Source organism: Macrobrachium rosenbergii, chromosome 41, assembly GCF_040412425.1.
Source record: "Macrobrachium rosenbergii isolate ZJJX-2024 chromosome 41, ASM4041242v1, whole genome shotgun sequence".
Classification (NCBI taxonomy): domain Eukaryota; kingdom Metazoa; phylum Arthropoda; class Malacostraca; order Decapoda; family Palaemonidae; genus Macrobrachium; species Macrobrachium rosenbergii.
In genome coordinates, this window is record NC_089781.1 from 52,826,158 (window position 1) to 52,846,026 (window position 19,869).

The following is a 19,869-nucleotide window of genomic DNA, read 5'->3' on the forward strand; positions in this document are numbered from 1 at the left end:
CACAGCACGCTTCCTGAGCATGCATTGGCACAAGTATTCCCTCACACTCCAAGTGAGAGCGCAAAATGAGCATGGACGCGGGCATTCCCAACCACGTACAAATTACCACGAACCTCTTGGAAGCAGACACCTCCCTCTCGCAACCCCCTCCAGTGCACACCTCCACACCGATACCTGCACCCCACATGATGACCCCCCCTGACGGACCAGCCAAAGACAGCCCTTAACATAAGGCTGCCACCATTTACCCTGGTTCTACAGGGTCGAGGGGCAGTTCAGGGTAGCAGGCCTAACCGATGAGGTGTTGAAGGTGGACATCGCCATCAAAGCCCTGCCGGAGGAGATATACAGGAAGATTGCCCCATGGTTGATGACAACGTTGGGCCCCACCACCTTCCAGCAATAAAATCCACTCTCGTCGAGACCTGCTCCCTGCCGGCCTCCAAGAGAGCTGCCCGCGCCTTCGACCTCGCCCTCAACCCCCGGCAGGAGGGAAACCTCCACGAGACTGACAGCAGCGGCAGGCACAAAGAAATCAGCCTATCGAGGGAGACCTTCCTGTGGCAGCTACTGCTGGAGGTCCGTGGGCAGATCACGGACGCATATACCCTGCCGGTCAAGGACCTCATCAGGGTGGCACAGCAGCTGACGGATTCCACAAAGGCTGCCAAGCGGGCGACCATGCCCACACACTCCGCCCAACTGCCTCCTGCCGGAGGACCCCACCATGGAGCCCATCAACATCGTTGAGTAGAAAAGGCCATCCCACCAGCAGAAGAGGGAGGGGCTGGGGCTTTGCTATTACCACCGGAGGTTCGGGAGAGCTGCCCGGAGATGTGAAGCCCCCTGCCCTTTCTTCCCTTCAAAAAATGGAGGAGGCAGCAGCCAACCACACAGGCCGCCATGGCAGCAGCAGCAGAAATACCCAGGGGTCCCTTACCATTAGGTTTCTACGTCCGCGACACCATCTCCAGCAGGTTGATGCTGGTCGACACTGGAGCCATGCGTTCAGTGTTTTTGCCTTCAGGAGAGGACCACAGACGCCTGCTGGACCCAACTGCCTCCCTGACGGCCGCAAACGGGTCCCCCATCCTCTCCTATGGCACCAGGCTCCTGTCGATCTCCATCCTTGGCCGAAGGTACGGCTGGGAATTCATCATTTGGACGTCAGGGCCCCACTCCTAGGGTCAGACTTCCTTGCCCACTTCGGACTAGCAGTCGACGTCGGCCGCAAACGCCTGCTGGACACCGAGTCCTGCCAGTCCCTGCCCTTGTCGCCAGGCCCCAGGGAGCCCGCCATCTGTTCTGTCGTGCCCCACCAGTATAGTTCCCTTCTGAAGGAGTTCCCAGAGGTCTTCAAACCCGAGCTCCGCCAGATGCCTGGGGCTCCTGCCAAACACGGGATATACCACTACATCAAGATGAAGGGTCTCCGATGCACGCAAAGTTCCAACGGCTTCCCCTGCAGTGCCTTCAGGAGGCCAGAAAGGCCTTTGCTGAGATGGAGAGGATGGGCATATGCAGAAAGACTCCCAGCCTGTGGGCCTCCCCGCTTCACATGGTGCAGAAAGCGGACGGCACCTAGAGGCCCTGCTGTGACTACAGGCGGCTGAACCTTGCAACAGAGCCTGACCACTACCCCCTGCCAAACATGCAGGACCTGACAGCCTCTTTCCACGGGGCCAAAATATTCTCAAAAATGGGTCTTTTAAAGTCGTATTTTCAGGTACCAGCAGTGCCGGAGGACATTCCCGAAACTGCCATTGTCACGCCTTTCGGGTCCTACGTCTTCGCCTTCTCCACCTTCGGCCTGAGGAATGCGGGCGCGACCTTCCAGAGGTTGATGGACAGCATCCTGGGGGACCTGGACTTCTGCATCTGCTACGTCGACGATATCCTAATCTTTTCCAGATCCCGGGAGGAACACCTGCGACACACCCGGAAGGTCCTGCAACGCCTGCAGGAAAGTGGCCTCGTTGTCAGGTTCGACAAGTGTACCTACGGCGTCGAGAAGGTGGAATTCCTGGGCCACGAGATATCCCCTGATGGCGTCCACCCAAGTCGTCAAAGGTCGAAGCTGTCGTGAAGTTCCCCTCCCCCACCTCCATCAGGGCCATATAAGAATTCCTCGGGATGGTCAACTACTACAGAAGAGTCATCCCAGGGATTGCTCACATCATGGCCCCCCTGACGGAGGTCCTCAAGGGACGTCCAAAGACCTTAGTGTGGGGCCCCGACCAGCAGAAGGCCTTCCTCTTGATGAAGGCTGCCCTTGCCAAAGCAACATCTTTGGCCCACCAGGACCCCAACGCTCCCCTCCAGCTGACGACGGACGCCAGCAACGTCGCCTGGAGCAAGTCATCAGGGGGACCTCTCAGCCCATCGCCTTCTTCAGCAGGAGGCTAAGCCCCACCGAGTCCCTCAACAGCACCTTCAACGGGAACTCTTCACAGCAAACCAGGCGGTACAGCACTTCAAGTTCCTCCTGGAGGGAATGCCCTTCACAATTTGGACCGACCACCAGCCACTGGTCCATGCCTTCATGAAGTTGGGGGATGCATGCTCCTCTAGGCAGCAGCGGCACCTTGTGGCCATTGTGAAGTTCACCTGCACCATCAAATACCTCCCCGGTAGCTGATGCCCTCTCGAGGATCGAGATCGACTCAGTACAGATCGGGATCGACTACGAGGACCTCGCCCGCGAACAGGCTGCTGACCCTGAGACACCAGCCTACCGTACAGCCGTCACGTCACTGAAATGGAAGGACAACAGTCAGGCTGCTGACGGAGAAGTTCGTCTGGCATGGCATGCGGAAGGACGCGACAGCCTGGGTGAGGCAATGTCTGCAGTGTCAGGAGCCAGCAAAGTAGTACGGCACACCGAATCTGGAGTGGGAGGGTTCCCCCAGCCAAAGAGACGCTTTGGGCACATCCACGTCGATGTGGTGGGTCCTCTTCCCCCATCAGGAGGAGCCAGGTACCTTCTGACAATTGTTGACCGCTCCACCAGGTGGCCTGAAGCTATGCCCATGGAAGAAGCCACCTCCAGTGTGTGTGCGGAAGCCATCCTCTCCAGCTGGATCAGCTGGTTCGGTGTCCCAGACGAGATAATAACAGACAGAGGACCTGCTTTCCTATCCGAGCTGCGGACCGCCCTGGCACGCCTAATGGGGACCACTCACCACAGCACCACCGCCTATAACCCCGCAGCCAACGGAATGGTGGAAAGGTTCCACAGGTCTTGAAGGCGTCCCTCATGGCTCGTTGCTCCTCTGAGAATTGGAAATACCAGCTGCCCTGGGTCCTACTTGGGCTGAGAACCGCCCCCAGAGCCAACAGCAACCCCTCCTCAGCAGAAAAAGTCTACAGGGAGACCCTGGTAGTCCCAGGGGAACTCATTGCAGAGGACAGGGACGACATAAGGACGCAGAGGCTCCATGACAGGGTTGGAAAATTCGCCCCCTGCCAAAGGACATTCACTGACAGGACATCCCCCTTCATGCCACCCGGGCTATCCTCTGCCACCCACATCTTCGTCAGGGACAATGCTGTACGCCCACCCATAACTAGATCCTACAGAGGACCTTTCCTTGTACTGGAAAGGAACAACAAGGCATTCCGAGTACCCATCCACAGGTGGGAAGACTGGATATCTATAGATTGCCTCAAACCCGCATTCCTGGAAGAGGATGATGAAGGCGGACCCCAAGGCCTCCCGCAGGATGTGGTACCCCCTCGGACAGCCCCGGGAGCAGGAAGGAGGCGTGGGTGTCCATGGAAAACCCAGGAACCAGATAGGAAAGCACCCCAACAAACCACTCCGGAGGGCACCAAGGAAGGCGACCACCCTCTCCAGTTGACATTGAGGTAGCGAGGACCCCTTTGTCGCTCCAGCAGATACCTGCTTTGATCATATGTTGCCTCCGTCTTAGGGGGGAGTATTGTAAAGTCCCTGCTCTATGTGTTCTCTATAGTGAACATCCCGTTTTCTGTGGTGCCTTCACCTCGACCTAGGGTCGACCAGCACATATGTTTATCACCATAATTGCAAATTGTATATTTATTGTCTTTCCAAATGATCATGCTTCATGTACAAGTAACGAAGTATTTATGTTATGTGTCAGACATTATTGATCACTATGTTTTCTGTATGAACCTGTCCTGTTTTTGTAAAGAATTAGTTTGACCTCAGGTCACCTGTAAATCTTTGTACCCGCGGTTCCTGTGAAGTACGCAGACGCCTGCATTTCGCTTTATAAGTGGCTTGCTTCATCAATAAATTAGCAGTACTTGTCTTCCTGCTCATTATTTCACACCTTTCTCACAAAATGAAATATAAAAGGGACATTGTGTTATGATATACAGACAACTGTTCCACATCCTTGTTCAATGGTTGGCTTTCCAGGATGCCAATAAGGTATTAGGTTGCTTCTATATATTTAGTTCTGCCACAGATAAAGTTTTTTTGGTGGTTGGATTAGATGGCCAGACTTGCATAGATTGATGTTGGGGAGTTGTCGTCTTTGAGGTATGCGTGCTCCTAGAGTCCTTGTGCCCATGTAGCTGCAATTTGAATGTCTTATTTGTACCTTGCATGACAGGTACAAATAAGTACCTGTATGTGGGCGTCAAAGCAGGTTTATTGGCATTGTTCAGCAAGAATATGATTCAGCAAATCTGCAGACTCTTTGGATGTAGTGTTTTTCAGTATCCTTGTATGACTGCGTACATGGGTGGTGTCGTCCAATGATTCTGCAAAGCTCGATAGATCTTCGTTTATCGGCTGGTGTTATCAGCAGAGAAAAATTCTCAGCCACTTGGATGGTTTAGCTGAATACCACTTCCATGGGAGAGGCACTGATCTCTTCTTTGGGTGTGGTGCATAATATGAGGAGGATCCAGGGCAATTGTGACTTCTATTTGGGTTCATCATATCTGGCCATGGGGGCAGCCTTGAATAATTGGGGTGTTATTTTTGCAATGATAGTTGGGTTGTAGGTGGTGGTAATGAGCATTTTTTACCCATACATGCACTGGAGATGAATGACAGTCCTCTGTCAAATGTTATATCGTCAGGCATGCCAAAACAGCTGACCCAACTGTGAGGAATGCTTTGCCTCTCATATAGGTATTGCCTTTGTTCCATTGCCATGAGGATGTATTTGCATCCATTGGATGGGTAGGGGTCCTATGATGTCAATGTGTCTGGGACCAAACTGCTGACTAGGTTTAAGGAAATCGCTGATGCTGGAGACCATGTGTCAGGCTATTTTACTTGTTCAGCATTTTACGCATTGTTCGGTCCATGATTTCACATCTCATGTTCTGTGCCAGATGAATCTCTGAGCCATCACCTCTGCTGTGGTTCTTCCAGAGAGGTGGGAGAGGCCATGGATGGGGGTGAATACTTTCTTCTGGAGGATGTTGGCACAAGGGGGTAAGTGTGCAAATGGACGATATTGCAACCTGTGTTGCCAAATAGTGTCTTTCCATTGTAGATCTGGGATGGAAGTGTGGTAGTCATTGGTTTTGGTGTTTTGAAGTTGTGTGTCTGGAGTTTTTCTTGCCTGGTATATGGAATACAGTACACTCTAATTCAGCAATCACTGGAAGTTGATGCTGCTGATGGGCAGAGTAAGGATCTTGAGTTTTGGTTAGGATATATATGAGTAGCCAATGATCCATTAGGGGGGTGATGGGTGTACGTTAGAGTAAATATCTGAAATGTCTGATACTTGTGTGTAAAGTGAGGAGTTCTCTGTTGAAGTGCTATATTTCTTTCTGCCACAATTAGTTCCCTGCTGAAGAACCCTATAGGTTGAATAACTGCACTGACTGATTGTTCTATTACAGCACCATTAGTGACATCGCATTTTTTTGTGAGCATAAGTCTGGTTGCATTTGCTAGGTCATCTTTGGTGGCTTCTTTGAAGGCGTCACAATGGGTGGAGCCTCAGTTGAGAGTCATGATGTTTCTGCTCAGGACATGTAAAGGGGAGAGGGTTGTGGTTTGTGTGATTCCTGGGAGGAACTGGTGGTAGCAGTTCAGCACTCCCATGAATTCCTGTAATTGTGATGGTGGTTGGAGTTGTATATTTCCTGACAGCTGACACACAGGAGTGCATGTGGTGCATGCCACTTACTGGCAATTGATAACCAAGGCATTTGAGGAAAGATGTCCTGATAATGCATTTTTCAGGGTGTACCACTAAACCGTTATCTTGGATTTGCGACAGCACAGCTCTGATGTGGTTTTGTTGTTTTTCCCAATTTTTTGAGAAAATGGGGATGCTGACATAGCAGATGCAGAAGAGAAGGTTGCTGAGGATGTTTCCATTATATTTTTTAGAATGTGGTACTAGAATTCCGGATGATGAACATGAAGCAGCTGAAAGTGTAGGTTCCAAAAGGCAGGATTATCACTGTCTTAGGAATTTCCTTGTGGTGTACCAGATCTGGAAGTATTCCTTCGTGAGGTCAAACCTGGAGAAGCTCCTTGCTCTGTGTAGAGGGGAGGTGATATCTGCCATGGTGGAGAGTGGAAAGTGGTATTGATTGGGCTCCGTTTACAGATAAAAGCGCCTATGGTTTCTGCAGGGTACCAAGAACTGTCTTGTTTTTTCACACATGGAGTAGGCCCATGGGCTGAGGCCTTCTGGCAAAGGCCCACCCACTCCATTTCTCTGAAGGCCTTTTTTGTGGCAGATATTTCCTCCAGAGGTAGGAAGTAGAATTTGAAGTGATGAGGGGAACCTGTCATTTTGATATAGTGGTGTATGCCATGTTTTGCTGCTATCCTAGGATTCTGTTTGAGCCTGGGCTTGAAGATGTCAGGGTAATCTTGTCGGAGAGTGTGAAGGTCCACTGGGCTTCCTGAAGAGACAGATGGCTGCTTGGGTCTAGCAGTCAGTGACACTGTTTGGAAGTCAGAACTGATCAGGTGCATGTGGATGTCTGTGACTATATAGTCCCATGAGTATTTTTTCTTTATTAGGTGGAGGGTGAAGATCCGGTGGCTGTATTGGATCCTGGGGTACTCTGACCATCCATTGTCAAGGCAGAATGGATATGAAAGCACCTTGTGTCCACTAGGAAATTCCTGCTGTACGCCTGGTCACTGATGTAAAATCTGGTGGAGCAGGTGTCTGTCAGGGTTGTGGCAGCTGCCATAATCATCTTGAGTGGTTGCCTTGTTCGTCTTTTTCTCCAGCTGCATTCAGGGGCATGGTTCCTTGCTGCTTTCCCAATCTTGTGATGGTATATGCAGAGGACAGGTGGATGGTGGCATCCTTTCTGTCTCTGTTTAAAGTCATTTGCTTAGCATTGGCTTAGATTCTACCATTGTTATCCTGGTCATAGTCCTGGTCCTGTCAAGCTTAGCAGATGTTGTGGGTGTTGCTAGACTCTGGAAGCCTCTAGCAATTCATCTGTCCTTTTCAGGAAGTCCACCATAGGTGTTCCTACAGCACTGGGGAGGGTGGCACAGAAGTTGGTTGGTAGCTGGTGGAATCATGTTTCTCTTGCCAGGTTTACCTTCTAGGGTTTTCTGTCACAAAAGGTCCAGCAGCATCAGGATTTCCTTGCCATTGTGCCCCCTACTGGTGTGTTCAGTAGGTCAAAGGCTCGACAGGCATGGGTGGGCAGCAGCAAGGAGAACTTGTATGTCAAAAAATGGTACAGGTCATTGTAGGTACTTTTTCATCCTGGGCCTTGACCAAGAGGAAGAGGACATCTGAGAGTGCCTTGAGGACCATGTTGGGCCCACTGTGTTATTGAGACAATCTTTCACTCACAAGAGAAAGTGAAGCCAGAGCTTGAATGCGGTATTTAATCTTACTGGGTTTTCTTTTTATTTTTTACATTTGTAAGCATGGCTTTAGTTAGTCCGTGAATTGCATGGTTTGGTGTAAAAACTGATTTGATGGAGAACACTCTCCCATTCTTAAGAGAGTGAGCCAAGTCAGAGCTGAATTATTCAAGAGTGTCTGGTGTTTATTGCTCTCTGAATACTTTGCAACTGGCAAAAGAAACTTGTAAAAACTTTATTTATTTGCCGAATGTTTTGTGATTGGCAAATAACTAGTGCTTACTAAACATTTTTTAAAAGGCACCCCCCACCAAAAAAAAAAACAAAACAAAAATGGGAGGGTCAATTTTAACAAGAGTGTGGGCTGTTTATTTTCTTGGTGAATATTTCATAACAAGCAAATGAAAAATACCACTTATGGAAACATTTTAAGAAGAGTGTCTCCTATGTATTTCCTCACCGAGTATTTTGTAACTGGTCAAAAAACCACTTGTGGGACCTATTCAAAAATAATGTCTACTGTTTATTTGCTTGCTGAATATTTTGTCAATGGCAAAAAAAAAAAAAAATGTGAAACCATTTCAGGAAGTAACTGCCTTTTATTTCCTCACTGAATATTTTGAGAGTGAAAAAAATCTTGCAGGACTATTTCAAGAAATGCCTACTATTTATTTGCTCTCTGAATATATTATGTAGCGTATTGCTTGTTTTGTCCTCAAGGAGTTACCCCTCCATGGTCTATTAGACCTCCATGGTGACCAAACTAATATAAAAGAATTCCCTTTTAGCTGGTCTCGCAGCCGTGTATTGTGTTGTAGTGATAAACACTGTAACACATGATGGAGTATGTAATGGACTCAAAGATAAAGGGGCACTTTTCCAAATCTTTACAGCGAGGCTGCATACCCAGGGTATTCCATCGCCAAAACCTGCTTAGAAGAAGAGGTGATTAATGTGCATGAGCAGTCTGCCATATTGTCGACAACAGACTCGCACGGAGACCAAGAACCATTACTCTTTTGGTCAACACAGTAAGGTTCAGCATATTACGTGGTGGCCCGAGGTAGTGGGTTAATAATACAGCTGGCTGGCTAACCATTGGCTTTAATGGTTATATCTTGCTACATCTTGCTGCTACCAAAATTGGCGGGCTTCTTCTCGTCACAAAAACCTACAATGCACCAGAGACAAGCAGAGCTTCAGCATGCACAATATCCTACGCAAGGTTAATACACAACAGTTCCTTTCCCCAAGATAAGACATAAAACTAAACAATAAGCATCAAGAAAAACCCATCATGAGCAAAAAATAAATCTTCACAAATTCAATCTATCAGGGGGTTTAACAACTCAGCTTGATCTCCTCAAAACTGGAGTACGGGTTACATATGATTCATCCCTCTCATTCTTTTGAATAGTACATGGTACATCATTATCAGACGATTCTACACAACCTTCCGAGGCTGCAGGTAGATTATCATTACAAGATTCATCTACACTACTAGAAGAAACATGTGAGAAAGAATCCTTAGTTGGATTAACAAGATTACTAGTAAATCTAGGCATTAACTGGTCATGGTGTCTCTTCCAGAACATATTTCCAAAATTATGAACTTGCACAAGATAATTTCTTACTCCTAAAACTTCTGAAAATTTTCCTTCAACCCAAGGTTCTCCTTTTCCCATTTTTTTGCGAACACTGCATCTCCAACATTATACTTAAGAGTTTCTTGAGAGAACAATTTCTTTGACAAAACTTCAAAATCTCTAATTCTCTTAGAATGGACCTTAACTGATTCAATGGTTGTTTTAAAGGAACGACCAAACAATAGTTCAGCAGATGACTTTCCAGTACTAGAATGTGAACTTTTGTTATAATTGTACAAGAATCTACAAAGCCTAGTGTTTAAAGATCCACTCTTAAAGTTCTTCAAGCCTTCTTTAAAAGTCCTCACAGCTCACTCAGCTAATCCATTTGATGAAGGGTTAAATGGTGCCGGAGTCTGGAATACCAAAATTAGAAAAGTTTTTCCTAAGCAACTCAATAGTAACATTTGATATCATTGAGGAAGTAACATAGACATCCATAAACTTAGAAAATGCATCTATAATCAAAAGAAAATATGTAACTGGTCACGAAGGTGACCTTTGAAAAGAATGTATCGGCCTTTCGAGAGATCATATGACTGAACACAGCATGTAATAAAATGCTTGAATGTCATTCGCATACCACAAGAAGTCAATGTTCGCAGAAAACTCTTGCTGGCAAAACACGTGGAGTGGAAATGCGATTTCAGCTTAGAACATTCTAGAAGGTGATCCGGTTATAGATCCGGATTTGAATAGAATATCACTGCATTTTTCCCCCTCGTTGAGTGTGTAGGTACGTGTGTGACCAAGTACCTCGTGATGCCTTGTTTTACAGAAGGTGTGTCTTGTCGTACATTGAACTTGATTGGGGATGTCACGAGTGTGTGTTCATATGTACGTTGCCAAACCCATATAATGGGAGTGTTTCATAGAATGAGTGGGCAATACGATCCGTTCTGAGTTGAATTAACATGTGAACTGTGTTAAAGGGAAGCACACCGATGGAGTCTGTATTCCAGAGGACTTTCGTGAAGTGGGTACAACTCATAAGACATTTTAGATTTTTCTTACAGACTCTGGAGAAAGACTTTATCCCTGTTGCAGTGAAATCTTGTGCTTCTGCATTTTTTTTTTTTTTTACATTTTCTGGCTTTTAGTATAACGCTTGTCTCTTACAGGTATTCCTTCCCTCCTTTTTTCTCATGTTCCTCTTCAAGGAAGGGAGTGGTGTGACATTGAATCCGATATGAAATGACCTTTATGATGTATTGAGTGACCTTTTATGATTTGGATGAAAGATGGGATATTTCTGCATTTCCTCAAATATTTGGATGTCTATGTTTTGGACCTTATTCAGATTTTCATAGTTATGTTGAATCATTCGATTTCATTCTTTCGAAGCTTATTTGAAGTTATTTTCGTTATTTTTCCTTTTGTCAATAAAGTTTTTAGTCTTGTAACCTAGTATCTCATTCCAGTAGACCTTAGAATTTAGTTAGGGGCAATGATTAACTTATGATGTGAAGATGACAGATCAGCTGACACAGCAAGTCGGCTCTCGTTACCATACATGTCTCGGGAAAAGCGAGATACCAACCTCTGTTCTTAAAACAGAGACTTAAGTAAAATATAGGCCTCGAAAATCGGGCCTAAAACAAATACTTATTATCTACAGGTCCAGCATAATCTACGAGTATGTGTAATCTAGACCATGCTTTACCAGGTGATGGCCAAGAAAGAACAGGAGCTTGATTTGGTTGGTAATTAGTATAACAAATATGACAAATCTTTGTAACCTCTGCAACATATCGATCAATCTTAGGCCACCAATCCCAGTTCCTAGCTTCTGCTTTCATGACATTTATATCATTATGACCACTATGTAAGTGATCCAACACTTTACACCTCAATAGAGTGGGTATGACAATTCTGTTTCTATACAGTACTACATCATCATATAAACTGCGATCAGTTTTCACAGAGCCATACTCTGACAGTCTTGGGTCCCCTTTAGACCAACCAAACTTAATACACTGAATGATTTCATTTAAAACTCGTCTCTTCTAGTACATTTCTGTAAAACCTCAAAAGAAATATCATCAAAATCTACTGCTACCAGCTTAATATATTCAACAGGGGCATGAAACTCAGTATCATCCTTAATAGGCAACCTACTAAGTGCATCTGCCACAACATTCTCTTTGCCTGCCTTATAGACAAGGTCAAAATCATACTGAGACAACAGTAATGCCCTACGCTGATTATGTGCATTGGCTTGGTGTGGAATTTGGTGTCCTTTACCAAATATAAGCCAAGTAATGGTTTGTGGTCAGTCCCGACTTCAAATTTCCTACCAAGTAAGAAATATCCAAATCTATTAAAAAAACCAATGCAATGCCTTCTCGATCTATCTGAGCATAGTTCCATTCAGCTGATGTATGTTTTTTACTCACAAAATATACAGGAACCTCTTTCCCATCAATTTTCTGTAACAAAACACAACCAACACCAATGGGTGAAGCATCAGCTTCCACAAACAATGAACTTTCTCCACCATATTTACATAACAATGGACTTTCAGCTAAATCTTTTTTCATAGTTTCAAAAGCAGTTTGTTTAATGTTACTCCATTTGAACTTTGAATCCATTTTCAACAGGTCATACAAGGGAGCACACTTACTCGAGAACTTCTGGATAAACTTACAGTAATACATATTCATACTAAGAAATGACTGAACTTCTGCAACAGCAGTGGGAGATGGAGAATCTAATATAGCTTGAACCTTTTTAACAGAAGGTCTGAAACCTTCACCAGAAATATGATAACCCAAATATTCTAATGAAGATAACTTGACAGCAGAATTTTTTCTTTTTAATCTGAATATTATGGTCTTGCAAAATATCTAAGACTTTACTAAATCTAAGGTCATGCTCCTCTTCAGTTTCCTCCACTGATAATTATCATCATCTAAATATGCACCAACACCGTCAACATCTGATAACAAACCAGCAATATACCTTTGAAAAATAGCAAGGGAAGAAGAAGGGCCAAAAGGTAACCTTTTAAACTTAAAAAACCCTTATGGGTATTAATTACTAAGTTCTTCTGGCTCTCTTCATCCACTGGTATTTGTAAGTAAGCATTTTTTAAATCAATAGTGGAAAATATTCTCCCTTTACCACTCTCTGGTAATAATTCATCAGTCTTTGGTAATGGATGCTGATCACAATCTAGACATTGATTCAACTCCTTGAAATCACCATAAATACGAACAGAGTTATCAGATTTCATAACAGTAACAACAGGAGCTGCCCATTCAGTTGGAATGACAGACTGAATTATATCATCATTAACCAAAGTCGGCAAAGCATCTTCAGCCATAGACTTATAATGAAAAGAAACAGTTCTGTGCTTTCTAAACTTAGGTACTTAATCACCTTTCACATGAATTTTGGCAACCAAACCTACAATTGGTTTCTTAGGGTCCATCTCGTAGTTATCAAACAGATCCTGAACATTTCTGTCAGTCTTATTTACTGTAGATGGATTAACTATGCCCATCAAGTAAATACCAGTTTTACCCATCAAGTCTTTACCACAGAGATTTGAATTCTTATTTTCAACAACATAAAAACACTGACTGACATTATGATCATTATAAGCAACATCTAAAGAAACCTTACCTAACACATTTATGTTAACATTATGATGTGCCTTTAAATGTTTCTTACAATCTTCAACACGTAAACCTAAAGTGTGAGCCCAATCTTCACTTACAGTGCTAACTGCAGCACCAGAATCAACCTCAAAAGGAACTTTTTGGTCCCTAATTGTCACTTTAATTTCATCTTTTACAGCATGAACAGTGGTAACTGATAAAAGTTTACCTTCCTGTCACTCAAAACAGTTACATCATTAATTGCTTTAATTAAACACTTTTCCTCTGTTTATGTACTGCAGATTTATGACCATTTTTCTGTACATCACTTTTACTACTACTTACAACAGCTGTGCAAACTTGTTTTAAATGCCCCTTTGTCTGACACTGATTGCATACCCTATCTTTAAAACGGCATTTCACACTATCATGAGGGTACCCATAATGTTCACAAGAAACAGATTTCTTAAAAAATTACTACACCTGTTGTACAGGTGTAGTAATTTTCTGGAACAAAAGCTGTCGTGAAAAAGTTCAGTGCACAGGATTTTTTCGCTTCCAACTCCCGGCGATTCTACGGGGCTCACAGAATGGCGGGAACTTACTAGAGAAGGCACGTCATAAACACGACTGTTCTTGCACATTTTGTTGAAATGCATGTACCGCCGCAGTATGCAACATCATGTTTCGTCTTGTCGCTTGTTTGAGTGATTTGTTGTGATTTGGGGTCCTTAGGCACAAGTAACTGAAGGTAGGTTAGCCCAGTTAGCAGCCACCTGGACAGGGAAGTGTTACTATCGCGTGCTTGTCTCTCGCTTGTCGTTTCAGAGATCCTGTTTGTGAAAGACTTGTGGGTTGGGCTCCCAAAGGTTCGCACAAAGTTGGCAGCTGTGAGTGTTCCTATGTGTTTGTAATGAGAATGATTGGGTAAGAATAACTGTTTGGGCGTTTGTGTACTGCGGCAGCGTTGCATTAGTTGTGATTAAGTTTCAGTCGTTTCACTGAGGTTGAGGGCAGTTTTGTGGCCCACCTGTTTCGCGTTGCAGGTACAGAGATTGTAAGTTCGTTAGTGTGTCTTTTTTGAGGGGGTTTTGTGTGTTTGTTATGTAAAGGTGATGACTGAGATGGTTTTATTTTTGTAAATAAATTGATAAAGCCTGGTACATAACTCGTTTATCGTTGCATGGGGGCTAAGTCACTTTCGTAATTCGTGGGTTGACCGTCCAGTCTATTGGCACAACGAAAATACAGTGACGTCTGTCGAGGAAATTCCCAACAAAAGCTTTCTCTAAATTCAAAACCCTTTCAAAAATCTGAGTAGAAGTCATGGACTTTAAATCTAAGTTTTCAGCAACCACACTGGCAAAATAAACTTCATGCTCTAAGGCCATAAACAACTGGTCTCTCACTCGAGCATCAAACTCACAATCTTTTGCCAAAGATTTCAGGTCAGCATACAAATCTTTCAAAGACTCTCCTCCTGCTTTCCTTTTTTGCTGGAAAGCAAGTACTCTTCTGTGGTAAGTAGGTTTAATATCATAATGTGCCTTAAGCAAAATTAATAACTGTTCATATGTTTTAGTATGTGGCAAATCTGGTGCACATATATTACCTAGAACTGCAAACACTTCAGTACCAACAGACACCAAAAGGACATTTTTTCTTTTTAACACTGCCAGTTATAGACATATAACCAAAATTTGCTTCCAGTAAACTCAACCACAACTCAAAAGAAATTTTGGAGGGGTTTGTAAAGTCTCCACTCAACGCGTTCTCTGTAGAGAACATCCCATTTTCTGCGGTGCCTTCTCATCGACCTAAGGTCGATTGGAATATATACTTATCATCATAATTGTAAACTGTATATGTGTTGTCTTTCTAAACAATCATGTTTTATGTACAAGTAACGAGTTATTTATGTTATGTGTCAGACATTATTGATCACTATGTTCTCTGTATGAACCTGTCCTGTTTTTGTAAGAAATTAGTTTGATCTCGGGTCACCTGTAAATCTTTGTACCAGCGGCCTCCGCAAACTACGCAGACATCCGCATCCTGCTTTATAGGCAGCTCGCTTTCATCAATAAACATTGCAAAAGCTCTAGAAGACTCTCAGCATAGGCAGGGAAACACAACAATTCATACTGACTCAAAAGGACCAATACAGGCTATAACAAAAGAAAAAGCAAAAGAAAACATCAGACTTTTATCAAGCATATGGGCAATCACAAGCCTCCATCAAGACAGGAACAGGCAAATAACACTAAACTGGATTCTGAGCCATGTGGGAATCCAAGGAAACGAAGAAGCAGATTCTTCAGCAAAAAGTGGGTTGCTACACAGCAACATTAGTATCAAAATCACCCCCTCGCTCACACAACTGAAAAACAAAGCAGCAGCACACTGCCAACTGCAGGAGAAAAGCAAAGTCAGAAGAGCTGTTTTCGGTGGCTCAAAAACCACCAAATGGTACATGGACACCATAAACCTAAAACCACATAATATAACCAAAGACATGTCACGGGCCCTAGCAGTCATAATCCAACGACTAAGGCTAGGATACCTGTGCACATGGCAAAGAATAGTAGACAACCCCCAACCATGCAAGTACTGTGAAACAATCCCAGAAGAACCCTTGGAACACTACCTTCTTGACTGTGCAGAAACGGAACAGTTAAGAACAAGTTATGAAGGAAATGAAAGAACAGCTACCCAAATAACAAAGCACATACTGGCAAACATTCATGAATTTGCAGGCTTCCTATGCTCCTACCCACCACCACGGTAACTCTAAAGAATCCATACCTTTATCCACCCACTCTCCTTCCCAATTCTTAAATCAGACACAACAGACCCGACCCAGACAACAAATCAAAAGCCATACCATTCATCTCTAACTGCTGACTCTTTTAGAAATCACTCCCTCCCCTATCAAAACCACCTTCCATCCACCACAATCAACACCCAACAAATACACAAAACACATACAGCCAAAAATTAGGACCGGACAAGGAATATGGCTTTAGATCACCACGAGCTAGCATACTAGCTACCTGTGCCTACTACTCAATTCTTCTTTTTTTTCCATCTGTTGGCCTCTCCGACTAGCCAACACTCACTGCTATCGTACTTTTATCCTCATCTGATGGGTACCTTAGGGTTCAAAGAGGTTGCAACCTTGCCTGTTAAATCTTTTCATTTCAAAAATCACCCCCACCAAAATCACTTTCATGCATCATAATAAAGTTTTCATCCAACCTACCCATCTCACAGGCTTATAAGAGGTTACTGCTGATTTATTCAAGGTCCAGGCAGTTTATATAGCAGCCGACTGGCGTCGGGCCGTGGAAGACAATGGAAGCAAGGGTGACCTGAGGTCGATAACAATTAATAAATAAATACAGCGAACGAGTACAATATACAATGTAACAATAGACAGAATTAAAGTTGAGTATAATCTTGACGCCTGCGAAAGAAGAAATACACAGTATACAGTTGATGAACAAATAAATAATTGCATACACAGTTTAAACAATTGAATTTTTATGTGACCTGCCCGATTGCGTGACGAATCGTAGGTACAAAGAAAATGGGCCGTCATCAAAGAAAACTTGCTTAGCGAGGACTTTACAAACAACATGATCAGCAGACTGTAGAACATGGCTTTACAGGCTCATCATCAACATAGAGTTACGGGCTGCTTGAGGAGCAAGAGCCCATGCTGGCACAAGGCCAGCTAAATCTAAAACAACAACAACAACATCAATAAACCATTACGGGCTGCTCTAGGAGCAAGAGCCCGTGCTGGCACAAGGCCAGCTAAATCTAAAACAACAACATCAATAAACCAGCAGTACTTGTCTTCCTGCTCATTATTTCGCACCTCTCTCACAGGTTAAATGCATCAATTTTGATCTGTGGAGTAGCCATATCCACTAACACCTCAGTACCAGACTTATTATTAAATATAAATCAAATGTAATTAATTTGGCTTAAACAAAGCCCTTACTGCAGGCTCCTGAATTATTTAATAAACATATTGCAGGATAAGTGCCAGTAACAAAATACAAAGATCTGTAGGCAACAAGGCCTAATTACCTTAATGTAACAAAACCATCATAGCCTAAGCAAACAAAGCATAACCTAATGTAGGCCACATCACAAATCAAAAGGACAAGCAAAAACACAGTAGCTTAAGCATACTGCTACCATAATAGGCTATGAATGACGAAACACTTCCACATGGTCACGCTTACTCATGATCGTTGATTACTAGTTTTGTAAAGCGCAATTTGTTTTAAAGATTTTGTTATTCTAACTAAATGTTTTTGACTAAAAATAAATGTTCCACAATTTATCATTAATATAGAAAATCCTTTCAGATTATACAATTTCTACAATAATCTAGAGAGCAAGTGAGAACAATTTAGACCAGATTAATAGTGGATGTTGCCTGTAGCCTATAACCTAGGATTACGCATCCTTAAGTGGCCTAGCTTAGACCAAGGACCCTAGGATTAGATAATAATATCTGGGCAAAATATAAGCAGGCCTAGCAATAAGGCTACATATTAGTAAATTTTTTTCCTTTTATATAAGCCTGTACACTTAAGCATGATCTAAACGATCCAGGACTAGGCATTACCTTATATTAGGTTAATTAATAACTTTTAACGAAACATCCCATCATTGGACTAAATCGTTAGCCTAGACCAAGTAACCTAGGACTAGATGAAATAGCAATCTGTGCTGGATGAGATGGTAGCCTAGCTTTAAGGCTACATACCAAGGTAATTGTTTTTTATGTAAACCCATACACTTGAGTGTGAATTAAATAATCTGGATTAGGCAGTAGCCTAGATTAGATTAAGTGATAGCCTAGCTATAAGGTTACATATTAGAGTTACTGTTTTATATAGTAGACCAAATAGCCTAGGACTGGATATGAAAAACAACCTGGGTTCGACAATAATAGTAGCCTAACTATTCGGTTACATATTAGTAAGTTTATGTTTTTGTATGGCCTATACATTTAAGAGTGATCTAAAATAGTTTAGATTAGGCAATACCCTATAATAGGCTAAGAAAGAACATTTTAGGAAATATCCTATTATTGGTCTAAGCAGTAGTTTAGAACAAATAAGCCTAGAATTATATATAAACAGTATCCTTGGCTCAATAAAATAATCTAGTTTTTAAGACTCGGTAGTCTATCTGTAAGGCTACATATTAGTAAGGGTCTTATGTAGCCTATATCCTTAAAGGTGAAATAAACCTACACCAGGCAGTGGCCTAACCAGATTACGTAGGAACCCCTTTTTTAAGGGTATATCCTACGATTAGCCTAAAACAGTAGTTCAATTTAAATAAAGCAGCAGCCGAATATCAGATAAAAGGGTAGTCTCGGCCAGATAAAACAGCAAACTAGATTATAAGAAAGTTCTTTCCTGTATAGTTTATATAAAGTGTTTTTTAATAAGCCTAGAATAGGCAGTGGCCTAGAATAAGTTAAGCAAGAACTCCCTAAGAAATCCTCTATTCTTAACCTAACGTAGATTACGTTAGAAGCTTTAACGTAAGTGTTCAAAATTTTCCCTCCGACTGGGTGGGTTCTAAGTCCCTGGATGGAATAGACTACAATGGTCAGGCCTGAAGGGCAATATCAACAAACATCTAAGCAAGGGTCCAGCAAGATCTGGGTGTTTTTTTTTTTTATTACAAAATTAAACTTTCCAAAGTTAACAGACACATGAAATAAAAGGGGAGTTCGCCCCTATTCACACTGAGCAATAAAAGGAAATATCTCTGAACATAAGATGGGATTTCAATTACTAACTTAATGAACAACGCAGTCAGCAACAGGGTACACAAATTCATGTAGGAAAAAGCTGAACAATTCTGTGAAAAAACTATGACATCTGCCTAAACAGGCTACCATTTTACTCTAATCTTAGTCTAAAATGACTGAACAATTCTATATTTGCACTGAAACAACGCCAACCCACGGATGGAAGAAATATAACAAGATTACAAATGAACACTTCATGAACTCTACAGCAATGCTACTACTTGGCTGGGAGCCTGGGAAAGAGGCTACATCGCTTCTCTGCATGCCTCATCATCTCTTTGTCTTCCATTCAAAACCTCTACATTGGTTAATTTATCAAAAATTGCATTTGAATCATTTAAAAGTCCTTCTAATACCCAAGATACTGCTTATATAGGCAATCTGCCTGACACGAATACTTGTTGAACACATTTACAAACAAATGAGAACCACAAACTCGGCCGCCAGCTTCTCTCTTCTGTTTGCATATCCTAAATATGGTGATGGATTGTCGAGAAAAAATGGATCCAGTTTTTTTTTCTTGAGAGACTAAGCCATATAAAACTGTAACTTGGGTTAGTTAAACAAATTAGTTTATAGCAGTTAGTCTGAATAGCATGACATTCAAATTAAATTTCACATAGGCCTTGCAAACGGACTAATATTGTATAAGTAATACAACCATATACTGGTGTCAAAGCTAACCTAAATCTTAGAGGGTTTAAGTTAACATAGATATTTAATAAAATATATTACAGCTAAACACTTGTAATCAAATTAGCCTGTAATATTGAATATACTATCTAAATAAGGGACTACAGACAATTAGTACTAACTAGTTTTCAAATAACTTGTTTTATATCACTACAGGTCCGCCATTATGCAGACCCTCAGCTCAAGTATTCCACAGCAAATTCCTTGGTTCGCTTTTTGCCAGTGGGTATGGCCCATACCACCTGCCATGGGCATAGTCCTTATAAATTTGCT

The 19,869-nt window shown here is 42.9% G+C and overlaps 1 protein-coding gene across 1 annotated transcript in view; it reads right to left on the bottom strand.

Moving 5' to 3' along the window:
- The window catches only part of LOC136827173 (uncharacterized), a 369,000-nt gene that overhangs the window by 57,269 nt on the left and 291,862 nt on the right, over positions 1-19,869 (bottom strand). The window contains exons 8-11 of the mRNA XM_067084944.1: positions 14,255-14,727; positions 12,866-13,288; positions 12,577-12,781; positions 11,850-12,232 (exon numbers count right to left, since the gene is read on the bottom strand). Coding sequence (XP_066941045.1) covers positions 11,850-12,232; positions 12,577-12,781; positions 12,866-13,288; positions 14,255-14,727 — 1,484 coding nt within the window. The remainder of the gene's footprint in view (positions 1-11,849; positions 12,233-12,576; positions 12,782-12,865; positions 13,289-14,254; positions 14,728-19,869) is intronic.